Source organism: Pelecanus crispus, chromosome 1 (genome assembly GCF_030463565.1).
Source record: "Pelecanus crispus isolate bPelCri1 chromosome 1, bPelCri1.pri, whole genome shotgun sequence".
Classification (NCBI taxonomy): domain Eukaryota; kingdom Metazoa; phylum Chordata; class Aves; order Pelecaniformes; family Pelecanidae; genus Pelecanus; species Pelecanus crispus.
The window spans coordinates 102,581,973-102,605,789 of NC_134643.1; the positions used below are offsets into that span (position 1 = coordinate 102,581,973).

Here is a 23,817-nt window from a genome sequence, read left to right on the forward strand (position 1 = left end):
CTTTGGTTGTTAGTCTTGGCGTAGGTGGTGAGCGAGAACCCTTTACCTTGTGGAAGAACAAATTTGAGATAATTTCTGGAAGGTTTCAGTGAGATGTCTTGAAATGTATTTTTGCAATTAGTAGACTTACATGTGTAATGAGAACAGTCAGAAAAGAAAAAGATGTTTGTAATTTAGGGAAGTTTATTACTGTAAATATACTCATCTCTTTCTCCTCCTTTATACCTCAAGAGATCCTGACTTTACAGGTGATATAAGAACGGGGCGGGAGGGAGGAGGGGAAATAGTTGCCAATATCGTCATTATCTAGTTTAAAGTAAATAAGTAAATGTTTTGTAACCCCTTCAAGAAGGTCAAGCATCATAAGTTGCAGTACTGAATGGGTGCACAAGTTCCTTCTGAGCCCACTTTGTTTTGGCGCGTTTTTCTAAAGATGAGAAACAATTTTCTGCCTTCATCCCAGGAAAAAGAAGCTCAGGAAAAGGCAACTCCTCAGATCATGAAGGATGCTGGAATGAAGAAAACTGGGCTTTTTGCCAAAGTGGGACAAGTGGGAACAAAAAACTGAAAAAGCCTAAGCCAAAGGAAGAGTTTGTTTTTGGGTAAGTTGCAGCTTAACACTGTTCAAAGTTTTAGGCAGGTCAGCCTGGTAGCTTAAGAGTGAGCCCTCCTCATTGCAGCAAGTGAACTGCATCCAACACCCAAATAATCACAATTAGGCAGAATTCCTGAAAATTACAAACCCTGCTGGGCTGAGTCATGCTCTAGATACCTGTTGTTTATATACCGAAGTAATTCCTTTGAGATTTTTCCTCGTTTACACTAATGTAAACAAATTTGAATGACGTTATTTACTCACTTCTAAAAAAAGCACGCAATATTTACCTGCTCAAGAGGTGAAGAAGAGGGTTATTTACATTTTCAGAGCACTTTGCAAGCAGTATTTAAAGTTATGTGTAGGTGTTCAATCATCATAAACAGAATTAGACTAAAAAGAGTAAATCTCTTTGCCTGCTTGGAGAGATTGCTTACAGAGGAGGAGTAAACAGTGTTCTAGTATTGGCAAATAATTATCATAAATATATCATTTTTCCATTGTAGAGACAAGATACTTAAACTGTTCGTGTACACCATGAAGAAATTAAATACATCAGAAGAATAATTAATTATTACAAATGCATTAAAATTTAGCAAGGCCACATAATTACTTTTCTAGTGTATGAATAACAATTTTTGTCAGAGTATTACAGATTTATCTAACTGTAGGCGTAGTTGTTAAATCTACTTAGCCATTCACACTTACTTGCAAATTCTTGAAGACTTCCAATTATCTGAATTCAGAGGGTGAAAATGAATTAAAAAGGAGTAGATTTTCCACACTTCATGCTTAGAATTGTAATGTGTTTCTTTCGTGCAGGCTTGCGGTAGCCTTTTTTATAACCTAGTCTATGTGAAATTTAGCTGCAGCTCACTTTAAGCAAAGATATTAAATTGATGAAAATCTCCAAGTCTTGTTTGCTTGGAATAGTCAAGAAAAATTAATGGAACACTTCTTGTATTTTTAGTGCATTGTATATAAGTTTAGTAAATATTTTTTTAAATCTAAATTGAAAGATTGAAGTCTCTTCACACCTAATAGTGTGAAAACTGAAGACATCTCCTAGCAAAAAAAAAAAAAAATGTAGCTAACAAATGATTTATTCAAAGTACCTAGGAAAAGTGTGTAAATAATTCATTCGACAAATACTGTTCTACCATCATTAGCTGGCTGGATGGGGAAAATACATATTTGCCAGTCTTGCTTCTTGATTCAGTCATGTCATTAATGAATATTATTTAGTGAACTCTGTAAAGGCAGAATCAGTAATTTGTGGAGTGTAAGTGCTGGACAAGGTATCCATTATCCCTGTTCATTGCACTACCTGATCTTCTGGCTACTTGTAGAGCTGGTTTGACCTCTTCTCCCTTCAGCATCACCTTTCAGCCTCATTTTGTGTGTGTGTAGGGGGGAGGGTCCTCACCCCTTTGGAATTATGTCTTTCTCCCCATGTCCTCTTACCTTCTCCATCAGTAGTTGCCCACACTTCCTCGATGGTCCCTGTCAAGCGTGCTTTGGCCAGGTGCAGCCCGCTCCTTTGCTGAGCGGCGCTCTCTCTGCCTGCCTGTATCTCCTGGCAGGACTAGGCTGTACGGCATGAAGACCTCAGCTCAGCTACGTCTGTCTAACCAGGCTTGTGAGATGCTCTGAAAATTCATGACAATGTGACTGTTTGGTTTTTGGTTTGCTGCTTTTTTTTTTTTTAAATAATTAATCACTGACATAGCGATAGCAGCACTCTCCACTGTCTCCATGTCGCACAAGCTATAAATTACTAGCCAGGATGGCAGCTCGTCTGCTTTCAGGGTAGATCCTTCCTAATTAGAGCTGCAGCCGCTTATATGCCCTTGGGGCAGGAGACGAGGCAGGTGGCAACAGGCAGTGCGAGAGGAGCTGGGGCAGAGGATGGGATTGCGTGACAGCTGTCGGAGCAGAAGATTGGCTTGTTTTGTGGTTGTCAGGGAACATCTATGTGGAAGAGAAAGGTAGGAGTACTGAGCACCACTAATGTCAGGTATCTTTGTCATTTAAAAACAAAACAAAACATGCACGCACACACACAAAAATAACCACAAAACAAACAAACCCCACCATGCACACAGGCTGCCAAGAGCCAAGGCTGTAATTTTAAGATGGAAGATGGCTTACTGAAAGAAGTAATGATTATGGAGAGAAAATGAAGTGTACCAAGTGAATTCTGTGTACTAGATCTTTCAGAATGCAATTTGTTTGAAGCGCTGCTTCAGAGAACAGCGAGAAATGCCATGTTTCTTGTGATACTTCCAAGTGTACAGTGTGTAAGGGCCATCCCTCCAACAGTCATGCCAACTTCTGTCAAGTTCAGGTTTTCCGTAGCAAACAGAATTAAAAGACGAGTAGAAAATATCATCGTTCCCATTATTGACAGCAATATTTATAATCTGCCTAGCTGTGCGCACTGCCTTTTATTAAAATACAATTCCTTCCTATGCTCCTGCCTGGCTGCAAAAAATTCGCCTGAACAGAGTGCTTTTACAAGACAGTGTAGTCATTACAGCCAGAAATGCCATGCCATACCATCCTGTTTGAGTGGTTTGTTTTCATCTGGCTACTAGGAACAACAATACCATGTCTGTGGATTTCTTGAATTTAGGTAATCTAGTTACAGTCATTCAGGTTGGGCTGAAGTATGAGGGATGTTGAGTTTCCTGGAAGCATGAGCTAGTTGCATTTTTCATCTTGCAACGAATAAAAAATGAGGGGAGGAAGTATAATCCCTCAGAAAAAATAGAAAGCTAATTCCCACCCCAAAGCATCAGGTTTTAGAATATCCCCAGAAGATTGAATAGTTTGACATTTTTCTTCTGGTTTGAATTATTGTTGTTTTCATGCCAGTATAAGGACTTTTATGTGAAGTTATTTTATCGGTTTGTTTATCTGTTGGTTTTACTGTCTTTTTTTCATTCCCCTCACAGAACAGACAAATCTCCTGTACGAATCTGTGCAGCAACAGAGCTACATGTCACCAGCGTGACATTGATCCCTGCCCCCCCCCCCCCCCAATTTTAATATATGCAACTCATGTAATCAATTTGTACTGAGTTACACATGCAGAAGCTGGAGTGTGCATTCTCATCCCAAAGTTGGATTAATATATACTAGTTTGTTTACAGTGTGTGTACACTTACCTCTTTCCCACTCTCTCTGTGTAGGTAGGTATGTATATACGCACACGTGCTCCTAAACATTTTTTTTTTCTCCACAAATGGAGTTACATTTAATTTGATTGGTTTTGTTTCCCCTTTAGCTTAGCAAAGTTGGAAGAAGAATTTGCAAAGAAATTCAACAGCCTCCCTCAATACAGTCCTATTACCTTTGACAGGAAAAATTCAGCTGTTCCAAGGAAAAAGAGAAAGGTTGGAAGCGGCTCATCTGAACAACCAAAATCCAACAAAGGTAAATTAACATGTGCAATACATTCTTAAGCCACAACAGTGCTACGACAAGCTCAGGACTTCATACTTTCTTACTTTACTGTTACATGTGAAAAGTGTCAAGTCAAAGAAAATGTTTTTCTAGGACTGAAGTTAGTTGGTTCTCAGCTGGGTTAGTTTTCAGGCTGTACTCTTGACTCCTGGTTTTCATGCTGAATAGAAGTGGTTGGAGTTTGTACGTGAAATATATTCCTCATAGCAAGCAAATTTATCAAAAAGATGAATATTTGTGAGGTAAGTGAATTTGACAAGTTCTCCCAGGAGAAAAAGGGGAAAAAATGGCAGATGATCAAAAGGCTATATTTTGACATTTTTCAAAACGTAGTCTTATGCTGGTTTGCATTTCACTGTAATTTTAGGCTCTTTAAATTAAAACATAAAATACCAGAGATGTCTGAATGAAACATTTGGATTTTTTCTTCCATCAAGATTTTAACTCTCTAATAAAGTTTGGAGCAAAAATGTCCTGACGTGATAAAAAAGGTTAGACGACAGAACACCAATTCCATACCCAGCTCTGTTGCTGAGGCTCTTGGAGAGAGAAACTCATGACACATTTGGCTGTTTTATATACAGACAACCTGCAACATAGGGGTGGTAGAGAAGTGAGAATATGGTAGGGAAAACTACTTTTAGACTGTGGCAGAAATACTGGTGGATACATACAGTGCAGAAGCATCACAAAATGAGGGAATGATGTACCAGTAATCCTACAAGATAAAAGGATGCTCAAAAGAATCCTCATTATGCACAGTTCACAGTGTGAAGCTGGTTTCCTTTTCTGCTACTATGGTAGTTCCACTGACTGACAGGTTTTCAGATCTAATACTGCTATTTTAGCCAGGTGACCCTGGATTAGATCTATGCCTTTTGAATGCTTCACAAATAATCACATTACAGTATGCAGGATTGAGCAGCTGTTCTTTTCTAGTGCATGCCAAGTTTGGTATTGATTTTTGTATTTATATAATTACATGTGGAACACTCACTTTTGCAAAATTAGACTTGTGCTAATACCAAGTGAGTTCTGAATTCAAATGCCTTTCGGTTTTTTTATGGTGTATATTTGACAGAACTTCTTCAGTGAGCATGAATGAATTGCTTTAACCACTGTATTATCATACTGTAATTAAGCAACATCTGTTGAGAACAAGATCTCCTCATCTACTGTGATCTGGCAGTTGAAGTTGTAATAGCAGTTCCTTGGATTTCTCGCTACAGTATTTAGCTGTTCAGGTGTCTGTATGTCTAAAAAATTTGCAGGCCCTACGTTGTTTGGGAATGGCATGCTAGAATGTTACCTCAAGTCAGGTAGCCCAGAACTGCGTTCTGCTTTTGGTTAGAAAAGCCAAATACAAATACAATGAAATACAATAGAAATACATGAAAGCTTATTTTTTTCTCCTTGTTTGCATCACTTAAAAAGCTTAGGAATATATTTGTCCATGTCTCAAGGGAAGGTCAGAAGCATAACTGCAGGCAGGTTACAAGCCTGATACAAGTAGTTCTGGCACAGCCCTGTGGAAGAAGCCATGGAGCATTTGCCTCTAGCTGATAATAAGTGCTCTTTAAACTAAGCCAGCTGACTTTGCACTGAAGTAGATGGTAAACAGTCACAAGAACTTTTCCACCAACTGAGCTGTGAGCTTGCAACAAGCAGCCCCAGGGCAGGAATATCTATCTGATTGTGACACTGCTGTTTCTGTAGTGAACATCTAACCGCAGCCACGAACTAAATCCAGATGAAGCTAGTGATATCTGCTCCTAATTCCAGTGAATGTTGAATTCACTCAAGTTAGCTGGGCAAGCTGTCAGCTTGTGTCAGTCATTCCAGCTCCCTGGAGAGTGACGTTCAGCCCTCAAGAGGTAGCTGAAAAACTTTGCAACAAACCATTTTTCTTTTGGAAAAGAAAGATTTCTAAAAAGTAAATATTCCAAGGCAATGGGTTGATTTTAATTTGTTTTGTTTTGTTAGGATGCTTAAAATTAGGATGCAAGTTGTGCATTTGAAATTACCTGAACGAAACTGCATACAAGCAAGCTTACTAGCTTAGTAGGGAAACTGTTCCAGCTGAGCCAAATATTCATTAAGCTGAATCCTCAATTTAATTTGTGGTGTACTGACAGGCCATTGAGCTTTGTCATGCTGTTGGCTTGCCTGTGAACTGTGACGAGTCCAAAGACGGTTAGAGAATACTGACTTCCAAAGGTGTTAAGCTGAGCATACAGGTCTGCAAACTAGGCTCCTGAAAGTAGTGCAGGAAATGAAAATGGTGTATTGTGCAAAATGATAAGAGCGTGGTTTGGAATGGTTCTGGGCTTTTTGAATTATCATGGTTTCTTACACCATCAGAATTAAACAAAAGTAACATCTTATGCGATGTGATGAGCATGAACAGTGATGGGTTAATCTAGTCTTATGGGTGTGACTGTCTTGGGAAGTAGGAGACCTTAACTTTGCTGTTAGTTAGAAGAGATGTCCAGCACAAATAGTGCCTACTAGTGGTTTCAGCCTCTGGGTGTTTCCAAACAACAGATAATAATCACTAGGGGTAGGTTTAGTAAACACTGTTTAAAATCATTCCCTGCTTTTTCTGAATGAGCATGTGCAGGATCATAAACTTCCCAGGCATTCTCAGTTCTTAGCTAAGTACTTAATTTTTGCAGTCTACAGATCAGTGCCTACTAAATTACATTTAAAATTTGGAAAATAGGTTGGAGTGCTGCACACTAAAACTTCCCCAGGATGTTAGGTGAATAAAAATGGATAAATGTTTTTGTTTGTTGGTTTTCGGGTGTTTTCCTCACCCACCCACCCCCCATAACTAGGGCTGTATGCCTTAATATGTTTTATTTTGGAGTAAATGGTGCCAGATTGATTTTCTGTCAAATGTCATTAACCTATACCTACAAGAGGCCTGATCTGCTACCTTACCCAAACAGTCAGGATTGTCAGAGTGTTTTCCTACTCCTAAGCAGAAAATGAGTGGGTCAGTGCCCACTGACTCCTTCCATTGTGTTTGTCATGTCCAGTCCTCGCTTCAGCCAGTTCTTTTTATATAAAAACACCTTAAGAACACTGTAACGTGAAATATCCACATGTATAAGGGAAAATTTGAATTTTCTTAAATGAGAGGCAGTTTTTTCCCCAGAGCTTTCCAAATTGTCCAAATTCTGCTCCCACTGAAATTAGTGGGGGGGTCTTTCTTCAGTGGTAGTAGGATTGAACAAGCCATAATGCTTTGGCAAATTCTACCATAAGCATTGTGAACTGGGAGTGTGCATATACAATAATAATGGCACAAAATGGCTGAAAGATACAGCTATACTGAATCTGTGCAGATGGCCTGCTCCGACATTTGCTGGAGCTGTGACTGATTTTTCCAACGGCATATGTGCCAAAACATCCCACCACACAGAAGTCAGCAGTCTGCAGTGAGTCACTAATCCCCTTGTATGCAAAAATGAGCAACAGGCATAGTCATTATTTCTGCCTTGTGCTATGCAGAAATGCTCACTTACACACTAAGCACTTCACTAAAGCTTTCATTTTGGGAAGGCAAGGACAGGAATGCATAGTGTGCTTTTATTTGGGAAAGGGATTGTCTACAATTTTTTTTTGTCCGTGGCCTCTAGGACTAGAAATAAAGCATCAGCTTAAAATGGATGCTTATTTGTGGCATTCCTCTTGGTCTTAGCTTGGGGGTTTTTTTGGCTCAGTTCAAAGCATTCAGATGCCTGGAGATCGCATGCCATAACATTCCAAAGATCATGACCTAAAAATACAGCATATTCCTCCTGAGAGATACAGAAATGCACAGACAAATCCGTTTGTCCTGGTTTTCTTACAATCATGTTGAAGTGTTCTCTATTTGATCAGGCCCTTTAAAATAGGGAACTTCGTGAGAGCAGAGGGGCGTATGCCTAGAAACATGGAGGAAGTGCAGTTATGGTTTGTTATGTGTGGTGGGTTCATTTTCTTGCCTGCTGCTTCCCCGAGCAGTTGCCGTTGGCTGTAGTGAGTATTCCCCGGATGAAATTCTTACCACCCTCAGTGAGCACAATGGACAAGCCAGGGATTAGCAGGTGGTTAAATCCTGTGGCAACTGCTGACGTGCTAGGGAAAGGAAGAGACATGTAGAATATTTCCAATAGAGAACGATAAGCAGGAGAAAAGGACTTGCTTGCAGATGGCTGTGTAACAATAGCGAGTAAACTAACATTGAAAGTTTTTTTCAGCTTTCTGTTGGCAGTCACATCCAGGGTCCACTGCCTAACAGCAAGCCTTTTAGATGAGTTAGTTTTTTCGGTCATGGATTTTCTCTGGATTGAATGTTGACAAGTGGGATTTGTTCAAAGTCTAGGAGCACTTGCGTGCTGTCCCCATGAAACAGGTGTAGCCCAGCCAGCCCTCCTGTAAAATCCTGCATGGGTGAGTGTGCCTAAACTGTGCCCCTTGGGGCACCTGCTAGGGCGAGCCTGAAAAGGGATATTGACTCTATTCCAGCCAAAACCAGCACATGATCTCAGGCATGTCCCCTTGTTCAGCTTTCCCTACATGCAGATATCCTCTCTGGTCCAGACTATATTTTGCCTTCTCCATATTGGTTTAGTTCAGTTAATTTCTAGTAAAAGAAAAGCTCTGTGTTTCATACCTGAATACACCGTGCAGAGATCCTGTATTTGGCAGTGCATTGGCTTAAGCCTTAATCTAAAGGCAGGATGGGGTGTGGCCATTTTCAAAGAACCGCCAGATAGTCTATTCAGTAATTACTAGGCAATTTGTATGTGTAAGTGTGAGAGTGCTTGTGATTTGGCTTTTCAGAGAGGACAGCGAGCATATCCTCTAGTTCACTCTAAGTAGTTCAGGCAGGGAGTGTGGATGAAGTTTCTCATGGAGTCAGAAGCTACATTCTCAGGTGTGAGTATGACATGTTGACCTATTTAGCTATTAGCCCATCTTCTCTTTCACTGCAGTCATGGCCGAAGGGTATTCAAGTGTCAGTGGGCACTGTCTCACAGGAATAACAGCTAAAAGGGTAGGAAATTGGAAGTTTCCTTATGAAAAGGCGGCTTCTCTTTTGACCCCACTGAAGTCAGTGTCCTTGGATTTTCCATTTGGGAACAAAATTTTACATGCAAGTGGCATGTGCCTTGGAGTACCCTACATGTTGCAGATGCAAGCTTATGACAGGTGTCTTGGGCGGTAGAAAAGAGATGAAAGACACGGGTTTCCTTCTTCATGCAATGCTTGCATCTTTTTGTGAGTTTTTGTTCTCAGTTATTCTGTTTGGAGTTGCTGGCACTGGCTGACAGTCAGTATACTGATTGAAACGGTCTACAGTGTGCAGGTTGAGCTGTAGAAATGGAGACTTCTGTGATACTCTGTAATGTGTTGCTTATTCCAAGCACCTGCAAAAATAACTAATTTGCTAATTTAAAATAAAATAATAAGACTGTCATAAGAATCATCTAGTTATGTACCTCTGCCTCTGTCTTCTTGTGGATCTGTTGTGGAAAGGCTTGTCTCTGTTGATGTGGCTGAAGTGTTTGACCTTAGCCTCCCGAAAAGCTCATTTTTTTCACTTAGGCTTTCCCTCAATCTGCCTGAGCTTTTTCATTCCTTGTTTTGCATTTTTATTGCACTGACACTAGACTGCTTATGCAACTCTGTGATACTCAGGAAGCTATTGTAAAATTTGCAGAATGACACTTGAATCAGTTTGAGTGAATATGGCCTCTTCTATTCTGATATTTTCTATACAAGTTCTAGTGAAGCCATTCAGATTCAAGCTGATGTTGCCTAAGATGGTTTCTCACTTGGACTTTATTTGGTTTGTTGTTTGACTTCTAGATTTTTGGGAGATTATTAATCTTTTCCCAAAGTTTTGATTTCTTCAGTAGTAAAAAACCAAGCAGCAGTGAGCCACAAAGCCAACATGTACAAAATGTTAGGGTTGCTATGCCTGTTTCTGGCTGGATTTTAGCTTTCTCTCAGTAATTTTCAATGTTATTCAAACAGCCTAGTGCCTATGAATGGTTTTCCCCTCATAAGACTAGATCCTTCCATGTGCTGCACACACTTCTCTTCTTTCCCTGCATATAGAGAGTCAGTGATGGCAAATTGCAGATGCGTGATGTAGACTTACTTTGATCGCATGTTGCTACATGGTTGCAGCTGTGTCTCAGTAGCTAATGTGTGCATCTGGTTCCTTTTAAGGATGAGGAGGAGTGGAGGAGGCTGGTGTTTGTGGTGGGTAGAATCCTGTTCCAAGTCAGCTGCAGATGGGAAGGACACCCTCTTGTTAGGCTATAAGCCGTCTTGTCACCTGCTGTGCATCTCATTGGTGTTTGGGCAGGTCTGTTCTTAGCTAGCCTGAAGACTTGCTTGCCTGCTGTATCTTTGGAAATAAGATTTTAAAGTGCAGTGTCTGAAAAGTAACTCCATAAAAATGGCTTTGCAGTGTAGAGATTATGCATGTGTTGTATCTTTGGTCTGTTACGTCTTATGTTGCTGCTATATCACTGTTTACTCCATTAATGAGACAAAGGATGGCTTCTTGATGACCTCTGCTAGTGGCATACTTTGTGGTCTGATATCACATAAGAAGTCTTCTGACTACCCCTAGCAAAGACTCTGCTATCAAAAATAGGAATGATACCATGAGCTGGGCATAACCTCACCTTCCTCTCCTGGGAGCTTTTACTTCTGCACTTAGTGTAAACTCATTTCTGGTCACTAAAAAGGCAAATGTAACTCTTACCTACCAGCCAGGGCCAACCCACCACAGGATGCAAGCCCCCACACTGTCACTAGCTCACCCTTCCCCAGTGGGATGGAGGAGAGAATTGGAAGGGCAAAAGCAAGAAAAAAAAACTCATGGGTCAAGATAAAGACAGTTTAATAAGTGAAGGGGGCTGGGGAAAAACAAGTGATGCAAAAGCTAGCACTCACCACCAACAAGCTGATGCCCAGCCAGTCCCTGAGCAATGACAACTTTGGAAAAAACTTTCCCCCCAGTTTTATTGCTGAGCATGATGTTACGTGGTATGAAATACCTCTTGGTCAGTGTGGGTCAGCCATCCCACCTATGTCCTCTGCCAACCTCTTGCGCACCCTTAGCTGACTCGCTGGGGTGGCAGAGTGAGAAAGAGAGATCTTGATGCTCTGTAAACACTGTTCAGCAGTAACTAAAACGTTGGTGTGTTACCAATGCTGGCTTGGTCACTGGACTAAAACACAGCACCATCCAGGCTGCTGTGGGGAGAGTTTACTCTGTTCCAGCCAAACACAGTACACATCCAAAAGAGAGCACATCTTTAAACAAACAAGCAAGCAAAAACCATGTTTTATTGTATGGCTGAGCTTTCCTAAGGTCATCATTCTCAAATGCTTTGTATGCACTTAAGCAGTGGGAGCTGATGGGTTGAAGTACAGCCTGCTGAAAGCCTTCAGAGTCCATTCTGGTAGAAGGTCAGGTTTTGTGCTTCCCCATGAAGTGGCATCCTGTATTAGTGGAAGGGGAGGTTGTATAGTACATACTGTGACTGTTGTACTCTTTTTAAAACTGCTAATTAAAAGTATGTATTATTAATGTTGTCTGTAGGTTCATTCCAGTCTCAGAAAAAGAACTTATTCCACAAAATTGTCAGCAAATGTAAGCACAGGAAGGAGAAGCTTAATGTTCCGGACACAGGTACTGGTGCATTACTTAGTTAAGGTTTTGGGCCGCCTTCTCTCTGAATTCAGTCTTGGGGAAATGCTTCTAGACAGAGGCTGCTCAGCTCTCTAGTCTTCGATTGCTTTGGTCCCTTATTTCCCTGTCTGCTTTGATTCCATTAGCTCCTGGTTCCAGTTGATCATATTACCTTATTGTAGTATGATGCTGTTCTGGTTTTAATTGGCATCTACCTTAATTACAGTTTCCCTGCTCCAGACGCCATGCAGCAGAGCTGACAAAGCAAGGGCAGTTCTGCAGTTGGCCCTGAACTCTTTATCTTCCACAGCCCATAACTCTTTAGTCCTTTGGTTCCTCTTCTCTCCATCCCTTCTGTATCAGAGACCTTATTATTTGTCCCTTGGCCAGAGCATTTATCCACATCCCTATCTCTTCTCCCTGTGATTTCCCACTGTCTAGAACTTGCAGACTGCAGCTGGTCAGCATGTAAGAGCTTGTTTCTGCACCAGCTCTCAGAAATACTAACCTAAACTAAACCCTCCCTCTGTAGAAATCTTAAGGAACTTTGTTTGCCTCAGGTTGAATATAACTTCAACAGTTTTTTAAGTTATGTCCTGGACTTGCTCTGCCCACTGTCCTGCTGGTAGCTCTCCAAAGTCTTTTTCTTGTTACAGTATTGTGGTCCTGCATACCTACATACTCACAACACTGAGGAGCATTTTCAGGTGTACAGTATGTACAGGATTATAGCTTAGCCTGCTTCCCTGGGCCCTTCCCTCCCGCCCCCCACTTTTGTAGTCACGTTGCCCATGCTATCCAAATCACACCCAGGCTGTTTCTTAGCCCTTCCATGGTGGAGTTCTCTCCCATATCGTCCCTGTGGTATAGAAGAGCCTCTCTGGTTCTTCTTATTTAGGTAGCTCCATTAATTTCTTCCATTTTTTTCCCCATCCATATCTGTCTCTTTTTAAGATAATAAAATTACTATCCCTGTCTCCAGTTCCCCCAGCTACCTTTATGCTTAGTATCTTTCCTTAGTGCTTGGCCACGTCATTTTCTCTCCTTTCCTGATGCTATATTTTATGCCTCTATGGTGCACATGCACTATTTTTCCACATAGGCTCTGCCAGCTCTGCTGCGTTCAACAGTGCAAATATTTTGAAATTACTTGCTCTGTTACATTGTATTTGTACAACAAACATGTTGTGGGAGTCACTCATGAGAAGTAACTATCTTGCTTCCATGCTGGTGTGAAAATGGCATCATATATTAACATAGCTTTTATTGGGTGTCGTTCAGATTTTTATCTCTGAATTATTAATAGACCATGAAGACAAATCAGTAAGAAAAATGGGTGTTTACATTCCCCTATAGGAAAAGAAACAGAAAGCATTTAATACATGGTAGCATAAAAAACACAAATATCTTAAAATCTGCAGATATAAAATGTGTCAAAACCTCCATTTGATTAAAAGAAACCAGCCTGTTTTGATATAAAGTGAAGTGTGTACTATGATCAAAGATTCAAGCCTGGCGAGTGTTGAGTACCCTGGCCTCATTCCAGCATAACACAGAGGCATGTCCTTGGAAGTTAAGCATGTGAATAATGTCATCGTGTCTAAACATTGAAGATGTGTCTGTGCATTTGCTGGAGTAGGGCCAGTTTGCTAAGTTCCTCCCAAGACTGCAGCAAAGACAGGAGGAACTTACCAGTCTTACACAGCCCACGTAGAAATCACCAAAGGAAAGGCAGTGGATATATATGTTGGTGGGGAACTGCATTTTCTCTGAGTTGCAAAGGGAAGAAAATCTGGGGTCTTGCCTACTCTTAAGTGTACCACATAGTGCCACTGAAAGCGAAGCGTTGATCAGCAAAGTGCAGTGTGGGTATGGCCTTGGCAGGTGGCGTACAGCCTCGCCATCATGTGCTGCCTACATAACTTTGTCCTTTCATGAGTTCCTAGGCAGCGGGGCACTAAACTCTTTGACTCCACTGTCCCATATCCTGCAGCATTCAAGCTGGGAATCCCAGCATCTTCATTTCAATTCAAATATACAAGGATTTAGTGAACACTAAATGAAAATTTCAACTCCTTTTTGTGGTTAGTCTATACTTGTGGGGACTCACAAGTCTATAATGTGTGGGTTTGTTTTTTATGGAGTTAATTTTGCTGGAGGAAGGAGCTTGAATATTATTCTAGCTGGAGAGGAGACACTTGGAATGGTTGCTGTCAGCAGAGGTCATACTGGATTCATGTTTTGTCATCTTGAAAAACGTGTACCTGTGTGCATTTGTGTTTTGAACGAAGAAAAGTAAGTGCAGAAAAGGTAAATTTTGATGTATTTGGATCATGTTGTCTGGGTCTGTCTCTAGTTTGAGTATCTCAGTGAATTTTGATTCCATGTGACCACATCATACACAGCATCACCAGTGCAAATCACCATATTATGAGTTTGCAGGTTTTAGAGAGGTAGATGCAGCCCAGTAAAGTGCCAGTGGACATGCCACAATCCCCGCTCCTCCTAGCAGAGAGCACACAGTAATGCAGCTGAATATGTTAAGAGAGATGTCCCTTCCTTGGGAAGGCTGACAGAAGCACAGCTGGACCCATCCCTGTTTGGGGAGGTTGAACACCAGTCAGCTGAGAGATTTATTTTCTGCCACACTGTCAAGGCTTTCTGGTGGGAAACAATACTTTAAATAACAAGGGGTAAACCACAACCGTTGACTCCTTGCAGGTGCATTGAGCAAGCTGTGCTGAGGGCTCTGCATGGTTTGTGTAACAACCAGATGCAATGCTGGCCTTTGCACCAGAAGAGGAGATGAACGTACGCAGCAGTCTCAACGCTGGCTGATGCGTGAAGGAGCCCCGTCTCCTGTGGCTGGTAGAGCTAACTGCCTGCCACTGATCCTCCACACGCCCAGCAGTCTGTACAGCCTTAGCACATATGTTTGAGAAAGGTCATTCTGCTAATTTTCTGTACTTTCTGCTCTTTTTTTTTTTTTTTTTTTTTTTCCCCCCTTCCCTGCTGAGAAAGCCCTGTTGCGTGGGGCCTGCAGCCCAGAAGGAGCCAGCAGTCTGTGCCACTGTGCTTTTGGCATCCATCCAGGCTGGAAGAGGGCTGGGTCAGCATAGGCTGGTTCAGCAGAGCTTCCCATCCAGGCAGCTGTTCCATACACCTGGCTTGACCATCTGCTGCTTTGTCAGCTGGTGTCTCTTTGCTTGCTAGTCCCCAGCCCTTGCTGCAGCTCTGTGTGCCGCCTGACCCCGTGAGCAGTATCGTGGCAGCGTCCTGTTGTCAGAAGAGCTGGAATTTCTGCCAGGCTGTAGGTCAGAGTGTGCTTGGTGTCACTTCCTTGGTAAAGTGGTTCCCCAGGCACTGGTGACTTGAAGCTTTGCTCTGCCTGGCTAGGCTTCCCCTTTTTAACTTCATAAAGACCACTAAAGCATTACAGCCCACCTTTCTTTCTCGACACTTTCTCGATGTGCTTAGACCCACAGAGCATTCATTCTCCACTAAATGTGGTTAAACTTCTGCAGCGCTCTCTCGTAACAGATAGGCATTGCTGAAGAAATTCTTTTAAATCTGTTTGTGCCTTGCTGGGATGCAATCTGAAAAGCTTGTCCTCTTCTGTGGCGTACTGAGTCAGTCCAATTGACTTCATTTTTCTTGTTCACAAAGATGGGTGGGAAATGAGACTACATGTACTCTGCATGCCTGCAGAATAGGGTAAACTGTCCATGCTAACTTTCAACAAATCTAGCTCAGGAAACCATCTGGCATAGAGCTCTCATGTTTTTCTCTCAAAGTCATTTTTGTCACTGTGGTGTAAGCATGCCAAAAGGCCCACATCTTCATGTCATGTGCTCAGCCCTGCTTGCCAAAATAGCCCTGTAGTTCTGCATGCGCTACTGTCATGTGGAAAGCTAACCATGTAAATACCTGTTTGCAGGACTGCACAGCAGCTGTGGAACCTCATTTCATTTCTAGACAGCATTCTCCTAAAAACTAGCTGAGCTCTACATGGGACAGCTCTTGAACTGTCTGGAAGCAGAAGGGATGTGAAATGGATTAAAGAAATTATTAAAGAAAAATACAGGGAATTAAACTTGTTTAGCCCTGTCCTTTCTGCGCAGCAAAACCAAGTCCTGGTTTGCAGCATCCATATGGATATACCTTTCTCAGCTGAAGCAGTGGCATACTGTTCCTCTTGAAGGAGGTGCAGGAGGACTCCTAAGCACCTAGCTTAGCTATACAGTTGTTGAAGCATGGACTCCTTTCTCCTCTGGAGTTCAGTGCCAAGGGTCTTTGAGTGAAGCCTTTGTGTGATTTCCTCCAAGTTAGGTTTTATGTCTGCTTGAATAATAAACTGTAAAGAAGTCAATGAAAATGATCTTTTACCCAATGTCCACTAAGACTGCTCGAGAAGAAAAAAGAAGCTCTTCCCTTCAGCATACACCCTCCACCCACACACATACACAAAAATACTCATTCATTGTTCACCTTTAATCCTTCCTTCTTCAAAATTGTATGGCAGCAATGTTATGAAGTGATAAAGAGCTTACGTTAGAGCTAGAGGAGGAGAAAAAGTAGAGGACTCTCAAGTCTCATTTCAAGGACTGAAAAACCTTAAAACATGAAGAGGGAATATACTTGCTGCATCCTGAGTTTGTCAGCCACCTTCTGCTATTTCTTAGTCAAACACACTAACATCGTATACTCCTTCTTATGTCTTTAATAACTATCACCTCTTTATTTTACCTTTCAAGGTTTTTTCTTATCTTTAATTTCTTGGGCTTTTTGACACATACCATATGAGAAAGAAAACAAATGTAAAAGGGAACTGTCTACTCTATTGACCAATCAAGTTAATTTCCAGTGACCTGAATGGCTTGTAATATACAACGCATCTAATTAAAAATGTACCCCATCAGGTTTCTTTCTATCGTATGTTGTTTATTGTTTGAAATCATGTCTTAACTTCTTTTTTTTACGTTTAATAAAAATATTACTTGTATTATTAAGATTAAAGCCATTATAAACTCAAGCTAGAATGAAACAGCACTGTCAAAGTACTATCTAATTACAGCAAATCCCCAAATCAGAATTAACAAATACTGTTGAACTACAACCAAACCATTACATTAATACATAATCAACACTTATGAATTCCCAAATAAGAAATCTAGAGAGAAAACTGCCCATTTAATTATACATTCCAATTAAGATTTTGGTCTCAGAGCAGTAAGCTTATCTGAACATCTCGCTGTTAGCCCAGTTGAGTTACCTAAGAGTCACATTTGCAGTCACTGGCACTTCTACTTAATTGGACTGTTATGGGGAGATCTTTTCTTGTGATTTCTCTTGTTCTCTTTACAAAAAGTAAGTTTTATAGTGTAACTCTGCTCTGGAAAGGTTAGCAGCTACAGCTAAACACTGAGAAAAGCTAATTGAAGCTGTGTGCTTTTTTTCAAAATAAAGAGCATGCACAAGTTCAAAGATGTTTTACAAGACAAGATATGAAGGTGAATTAAGAACATAAATGAATTAAGGTTTGAAACATTTCGAAATGTTTTGACACACACGTACTAGATTTGATTGTATTCTTATGCCATAAAACATTAAAAGGTCCCTTCCCACTTAAAACAAAAGAGCAAAGGGCAACAGCTAACAAGATAAAATGTGTTAGAGCTATTCACTTCACTCAGTCCACATCCTCACAGTTAACAGTTAAAGAAGCTGGCAAAAGACAGAGATTATGTTAGCCATAGGTTTGAATAGGAAGCTCATTAAATGTACAAAACAAACGATAAATAAACAGTAAATACACACTAAAATGAAAGAGGGCAAAGTCTGTGCAGACTGCTTGGCTGTTATGCATGGTTTGTGGGGCTGGGTGCTCCCGCATGACACGGCGACTCTCAGTGTAGGAGGTTCATCTTGTTCAGCATCAACCCTTCTGAAAGAGCAGTGTTTGCACTCCAGCTTGAATTTGGTGCATGTAATTTTTGTTGGTCCTACCACCCAGAAAATTAACAAATGGGTCTTAAATATATCTTTAAAATGGGAAGAAAGATTGAAAGAAATTGTGGGGAAGAGAAAGCTAACTGTAGACACAGTAACAGCTCTGAAATATATAAAAGACTGTTGCAAAGAGATGGGGTATAACCTGACAGGTAGTAAAGAAAATAACAAGTTGAAAATGCAGCAGGGAAGGTGAGGTGCAGGCATTAGGAAAAAATACAAAATAATTCAGGATGGCAGTGCACTGGGAAAAAATGCCCCAAGGACTTGGTGCAGATGCCATGAGTGCTCCCAGTTTCAAAACAGGTTAGACAGGCATCTGTAAGAAATGACTTGGGCATTGCCCTTGCTACCTGTACTCCATTTCTAACCCTAGCTTACAGTGATCGCAGATGGGGTAGGCCTCATAATACGTCTATCAAAGGAGGAAAAAAGATGTCACAGATTGAATTTATGGACTAGCGATACCCTATGGTATCAGCAATATGGCTTTTTAAATCAGTGGAAATTACAAACGATTGACGACTATGCACTGATCTCAGACTTTGGAAGCTTAAATACATTTTGTGATTGCTGTCTGACCAATTTCTTCATGAACAAGATTAAAGTGACTGTTCAGTCAGGTGAAAATTTGTGATCCTGTTCCAGTTCAGGACAGAAAGCTATCTCAAAACGCCAACACTGGTACTGTTGAGAAAGATTCAAAATGTTCCTTTCTCACTCTCTGACTTTATGTAGGCAGTATTTCCGTCACAGTATCCCATGCTTGCTTCCTTTTTTTAGCATTCTTGTCTTCAACTGTGATCCAGCTCTGCTTTTGTATTTGCTGCCTTTCGCGTGTTTTTTGAGGCTTGTTGTTTTGTAAAAGGCAGTATTTCCCTCTGCTTAGAGGAGATGAGGTAGAGTGACTATAGAGGGAAGACTGGGGGTTAGTCAGGAATTCCTGAATTCTGCTTGTGAGTCTGTCTGTGAGCTAAGATAAGCTTACGTGGGGACCATTATTGTTCCTTAAATACGTTTTGTCTCTCAGCTATTTGCTGGCATCTTCTGTCGCAGAGTGTTTTATACAGACTGATACCCTGCTCCCAGCTGAAGTGCTACTGCCCGGCTCACAGTTTTCTTTGCAAATGTTAGAAACTTGAACCTTCCGGGATATCTTTAAGAGCTGATGCTACTATCGCCCTGCAAATATCTGCAGCATTTGGATCGTATCTTGCTGAGGGTTATGCTCTGAGTACCTTTGAGGGAAGGCTTTATGCAGATAGATGCAAAATGGTAAATGAGCATAGCTAGTAGCTGAATTATTCTATGTGTAAAACTGCGTTTTTATCCTCTTTCAGCCATATTCTCAGAAGACAGAAATTCCAGTGAGTCCGCCTGGAAGAATAAAATTTCTATATCTGCCCTAAACACTCCAGAGCCAGCAATGATGCATGAGCCTTTAGTTGGCAGCCAGAAAAGGAAAGCAAGGAAAACTAAGATCACACATCTTGTCCGAACAGCAGATGGTCGAGTTTCACCAGCGGGAGGGACACTGGGTAAGGAAATTGGGAGTTTAAACTTTGTTAAACTGCATGGTTGGAGAAGATTTGGGAGTACAAGCAACCTGTCAGGGAAGTATTTTTCAGTTAGCTTGGTTTCATACCTGCTTCAGAAAGGTAATTCTTTAAAATACAGGTATCAATCAACTAGGAAATCAGTCCCTAATAGCCAATTTCTTTTGTTTGAATGCCCAAATCTGTCTTCTCTCCCTGGATATTCCTCTCTAAGAACTGAGAGCTGATATAGAGAGAAATGGAAAACTATTACCTTTCATAATTTGTTTGCAGTCCAGCAAAGAAATTACACTGCACCTAGTTACAGGATGTAAAAATGAATTCCATAATATGACAATCAATGCCACAGTCCTTGCAGGAGTCCTCTGCAGTTAAGAGAGTCTTTCAGGGCTTCTGTATCGAAAACATACACAAAAGCTCTCTTGCCTGACCTAAAAGATAAAACTCCGTTGAATGCAAAACCAGTAAACTGCTTCATAAACCTTAGTACCATGCTCCTGCCAATAGCTTGGGTCAGGAGAGGTTGCAGCATGAATCAGATTACACTTGCAAAATCAAAGTCCTAAAGGTAAAGATTCTGTTAACACCAGACTAGTCAGTATATTGATGGGCTGCTGTGAATTTAAGGGCTAGATTTGCAAGCTGAGATTTCTTTTATTGCAGAGGAGAAGCCAAAAGAGCTGCCGCAAAGTACTCTTCAAAAAACATCAAGTGCAGAAGCAGATTGCAACAGTGAATGCTCCAGAAATGCAGAGACAGAAGAAAATCATAGTATTACATCAGATATGCCAGCAGTGTCTGCATTTTTTAGCTTAGCTGCTCTGGCAGAAGTAGCAGCCATGGAAAATGTACACAGGTATGGTTTTCTTTTCCCCTTGCTGTCTAAGTGAATAGTATGTGGCTGCCAGCTTGTTCAGAAAGCATGTGAATTGCAGACTCTGTAATTTGGCCTGTGTTTCCTCTTCCACAGCTTTCTGTGAATGTCTGGTTTACATCACTTGCTTAGTAGTGTTAAGTCTTCACCTAAATGACAATGTAATCTATTTCAGTACTCGGTAAAATGATCCTCCCTGGTAAGTTTACCTACCAATTTTTGTATATAAACATGTTCATATGCTCCTTGAGATCCTAATGATTGAGGGTTTGTTATTATCAGATGCCATTTGTCAGATAATAGCAGATTTAAGTAGCTATTGCATACTAATTTGCTTTTTTCAGTGGCCTAACACTGTGAAGAGAATTTCATATAACTTCAGCTGAAGTTTTTATGCTGAATGTGGCTGATGGAAGCTAGCTTGTTATTTTTACTCTTGTGCTTTGCTGTGTAGGAGGCAAAGCGTCTGCAGAATGGCATAGGGCAGAACAACGCTGGATGATGGAAAGCCGTGTTAGTTTGGATTGGTCCTCTCAGTTACTGAGTAGACCATCCGCACAGATAAGTTGGAAAATGTGCAGCTTGCTTAGGGCTGTTGGATCAGTTCAGCATGGTCAGATTGTGCCTGCTAGACCTGTGATGGGAGGAAACCAATGACAGCAACTCCTCCTTGGCTCTTAGTTATCTGGTGTTGTTCTTCGATGCTGCAGCTTACTGAAGGTAAAACCCCATCGTTTCCGGCAGTGGAAAGTCAGTGAGGAAATGTTGGGGCCAGTTCAAAACCATCACAGCCTTTGCAAATGGCATTTGACAGATTGCTGGCTGCCTAAGAAACTCCACAAGGCAGCAGTTGATGAAAACATTCACAGCCTTAGGTTACTGCTGATCTCATGGTCCCCATTGGCCAACCCAGTCCTGTGTGTTCAGGCTGCGGATCAAAAATTGAAAGGCTTCTTAGAAGCCCAGGGGCCCTACAAGAAGAAAAGTCAGCTGAACCCAGCCTGCTAGCTCTTCTCTGCAGAAACTGTTGTCTTGCTGAAGCAACATTGTTTTGGGTGAGAAGTGTTTTCACACTGCAGTCAGCCTGGCCTTTCCTCCCAGCACTGCAAAACAAGTGTCTGTTATCAAGACGCAAAAGTCTGAACTCGATTCTGTTGTCTTCTGTGGTCCAAAGCCACAACATGAGACTTGCAGAAGTGCTGTACTAAGGCCTACTCTCACTCACACCCTTGTGGTTTCATTGATTTCCATTAGCACTGACCAGAATTGCACAAGAGCAACAGGATTCGCTTCGCTGTGGTTTTTCCCTCTTTGTTCCTCTAAGAGTTCTTGTCCTCCTCTTGTCCCTGTTGAAGTGAGCTAATGTTCTACACAGCCTTCTTTTCAGGTCTTTCTTTTTCATTCCCACCTTTTGTCATCTCATCATGCAGCACCTTCCATGAGGCCTGAAAACACCAAACCGCCAAATGTCCAGCAACTGTTGCAAATGCCAGCTTGTCATCACCCCGGGGGGAATGAAAACAGGGGAGGACTTTTTCCCAGTAGAAACAGCCATGTCTCTCACAGACTCGGCAAATGGAAGTCAAAACAAAAACCTAAGTCTGATGGTCTAGATGCTTCTCTGTTTTCTACTCTGTTGACTGCTTGTTGTCTTTTGCAACTCTCTTCTTTATTTGCAAATAGCCGGAAATGAGAAGAACAGCATTAGAGGTTTGCTTGATGTGTTTCTTCAGTGTCTGAATTTAATTATTAAATAATTTCACAGAGCCTTGGGCCATGGAAGCCAAACTCCTTTTTAACTGTAGTTAGAGCTTGCCTGGAAGTGGCATCATGCTTTCCATTTGAAGGCTTCTGTTTAGCTTTATTGACCTTGTGCATGCCCCAGTTAAGTGCTGTGAGCCTGAGCTGCATTTTATGCCAAGGTCACTTCACAGGAGTCCAGCTGTGCAAAGCACATTGGTGCTTTCGTTTCTGCTGGGGTCTTAGCTGTGCCAGAGTGAAGTAGAGTGACCCTTGTGTAAGTAAGAAGTGGGCCCCAGGTTGTCATTGCTGCAAATGACACATACTGTAACAAAAATAGAACCTGACTTGTGAGATTAGATAACAGGCGATGATGTGCTCTATGTATGTGTTTTAAAAGGCAAGCTGCAAAGGAGCTCTCCCAAGTCCATCTGCTATAATGATTGATGTTGATTTCCAGCACATAATTCTGGCACAGTTTATTTTTATGATACCCTGTGCCAGGGGATCATTTGTAAATTAACACTGCTGTAGTAATGAAAGAGATGTTGTGCTGGGCTGATGAAGTGTTAAGTCATGAAACTTGGAGTAATCCCAGTGTGCAACTCTGTTGATGAGTATATTTCCATATTGCTTAAAAGCTGGTTAATGACTTGAATTAACATGATATATGCCTCTCTGCATTTACCTTCTTTTGCCACACATGAGCTGTATTCTCTGCTTCTGAGGGCTGAAGCCACTCCCTTACAAAATGAGTAACAGCACTTGTGCACTCTTAACTTGCTCTTCAGCTGTGCATTTTGCTTTGTGTAGTCAAATACCATCATGTCTTGGTTTTGCCTGACTTTGCATTGTGTTGCAGGTTGTCCTCAGGATATTGTGTTGCTGTTGCAGGAATACCTTTAAAAAGAGCGTGTAACAGGAGTATGTGGGCAACTGTAGTAGCAGGGAGTTACAGTGCTGTAATGTCAGATGTTAAACCATATCACATGTCGTTTTCCGTCCTTTCTGGTCTCACAAAAGCACTTCCCATGCTCCAGATAATGATGGTGGCTTTGTTTTCCTCTTTTGCAGAAGTCAGAGGGCCACACCTCTCCCACATGACGGACAGCCAAATGAAATGTCTCAGGCTCCAGTGCTTATTTCCTGCGCTGACCAGTGAAGCTCCACTTTATTGTAAAACATTGTGCTTTACCTAATATCCTAGCCTTGTCTTTACCAAGGGAAGCTAGTCAGTCCATATGATGGAAACTATAGACTGCAAGCAAGTGCTTATTGCTCTGAGTGGCCCAGAATTCACTGGAAGCCAGACGTTAGCAACTTGGGCCAGGTCCTCAAATCGGAACCCAGTATGTAGGAGGGTGATATTAATTGTCTATTAATGAACAGAAATGGAATGATCCCAGAGCTTGCTTTCTATTGAAGGCTTTTAAACAGTAAATAGGTGGTTGATGTGAAAAAGGCTGCCTTTACTGTTAGCTCACACAGCATCTCTTTTACCAACCAGAGAGTATGGCAACTAGTTTCGTATAATACCTAGCTATTCTAAATGAAAATGAAAAAAAAAAAAAACCAACAACAACAAAAACACTGACGCACTGCACTAGTTATTATTAGATATTCTTAGTCATTTTTGTACATGAAGATTTAAGTTCTAAGATGGTTTATATTAATAGGTTATGCCTACGTTTATATTGTAGAATAAATTTAAAACCTGTTCCAGAGAACTCAAGGCAGCCTGGACAGATGTACCATTGTTAGCGGTGTTTGGGCAGCCATGTGGTCCAGATGTTCTGCACTTTTATATTTGCCACCAGGGTGGTAGAGTTTACTGGCAAAAATTCTGACAGGCTATGTTTGGGTTTGTTTC

General features: G+C 41.3%; 1 protein-coding gene across 1 annotated transcript in view; it reads left to right on the plus strand.

The window, feature by feature from the left end:
* BBX (BBX high mobility group box domain containing) overlaps window positions 1-23,294 on the plus strand; it is a 67,533-nt gene extending 44,239 nt beyond the window's left edge. The window contains exons 10-14 of the mRNA XM_009488291.2: window positions 464-602; window positions 3,885-4,033; window positions 19,118-19,315; window positions 19,997-20,189; window positions 23,022-23,294. Of these exons, the coding sequence (XP_009486566.1) occupies window positions 464-602; window positions 3,885-4,033; window positions 19,118-19,315; window positions 19,997-20,189; window positions 23,022-23,109 (767 nt within the window). The 3' untranslated portion in view covers window positions 23,110-23,294. The remainder of the gene's footprint in view (window positions 1-463; window positions 603-3,884; window positions 4,034-19,117; window positions 19,316-19,996; window positions 20,190-23,021) is intronic.
* Window positions 23,295-23,817: the final 523 nt, after the last annotated feature.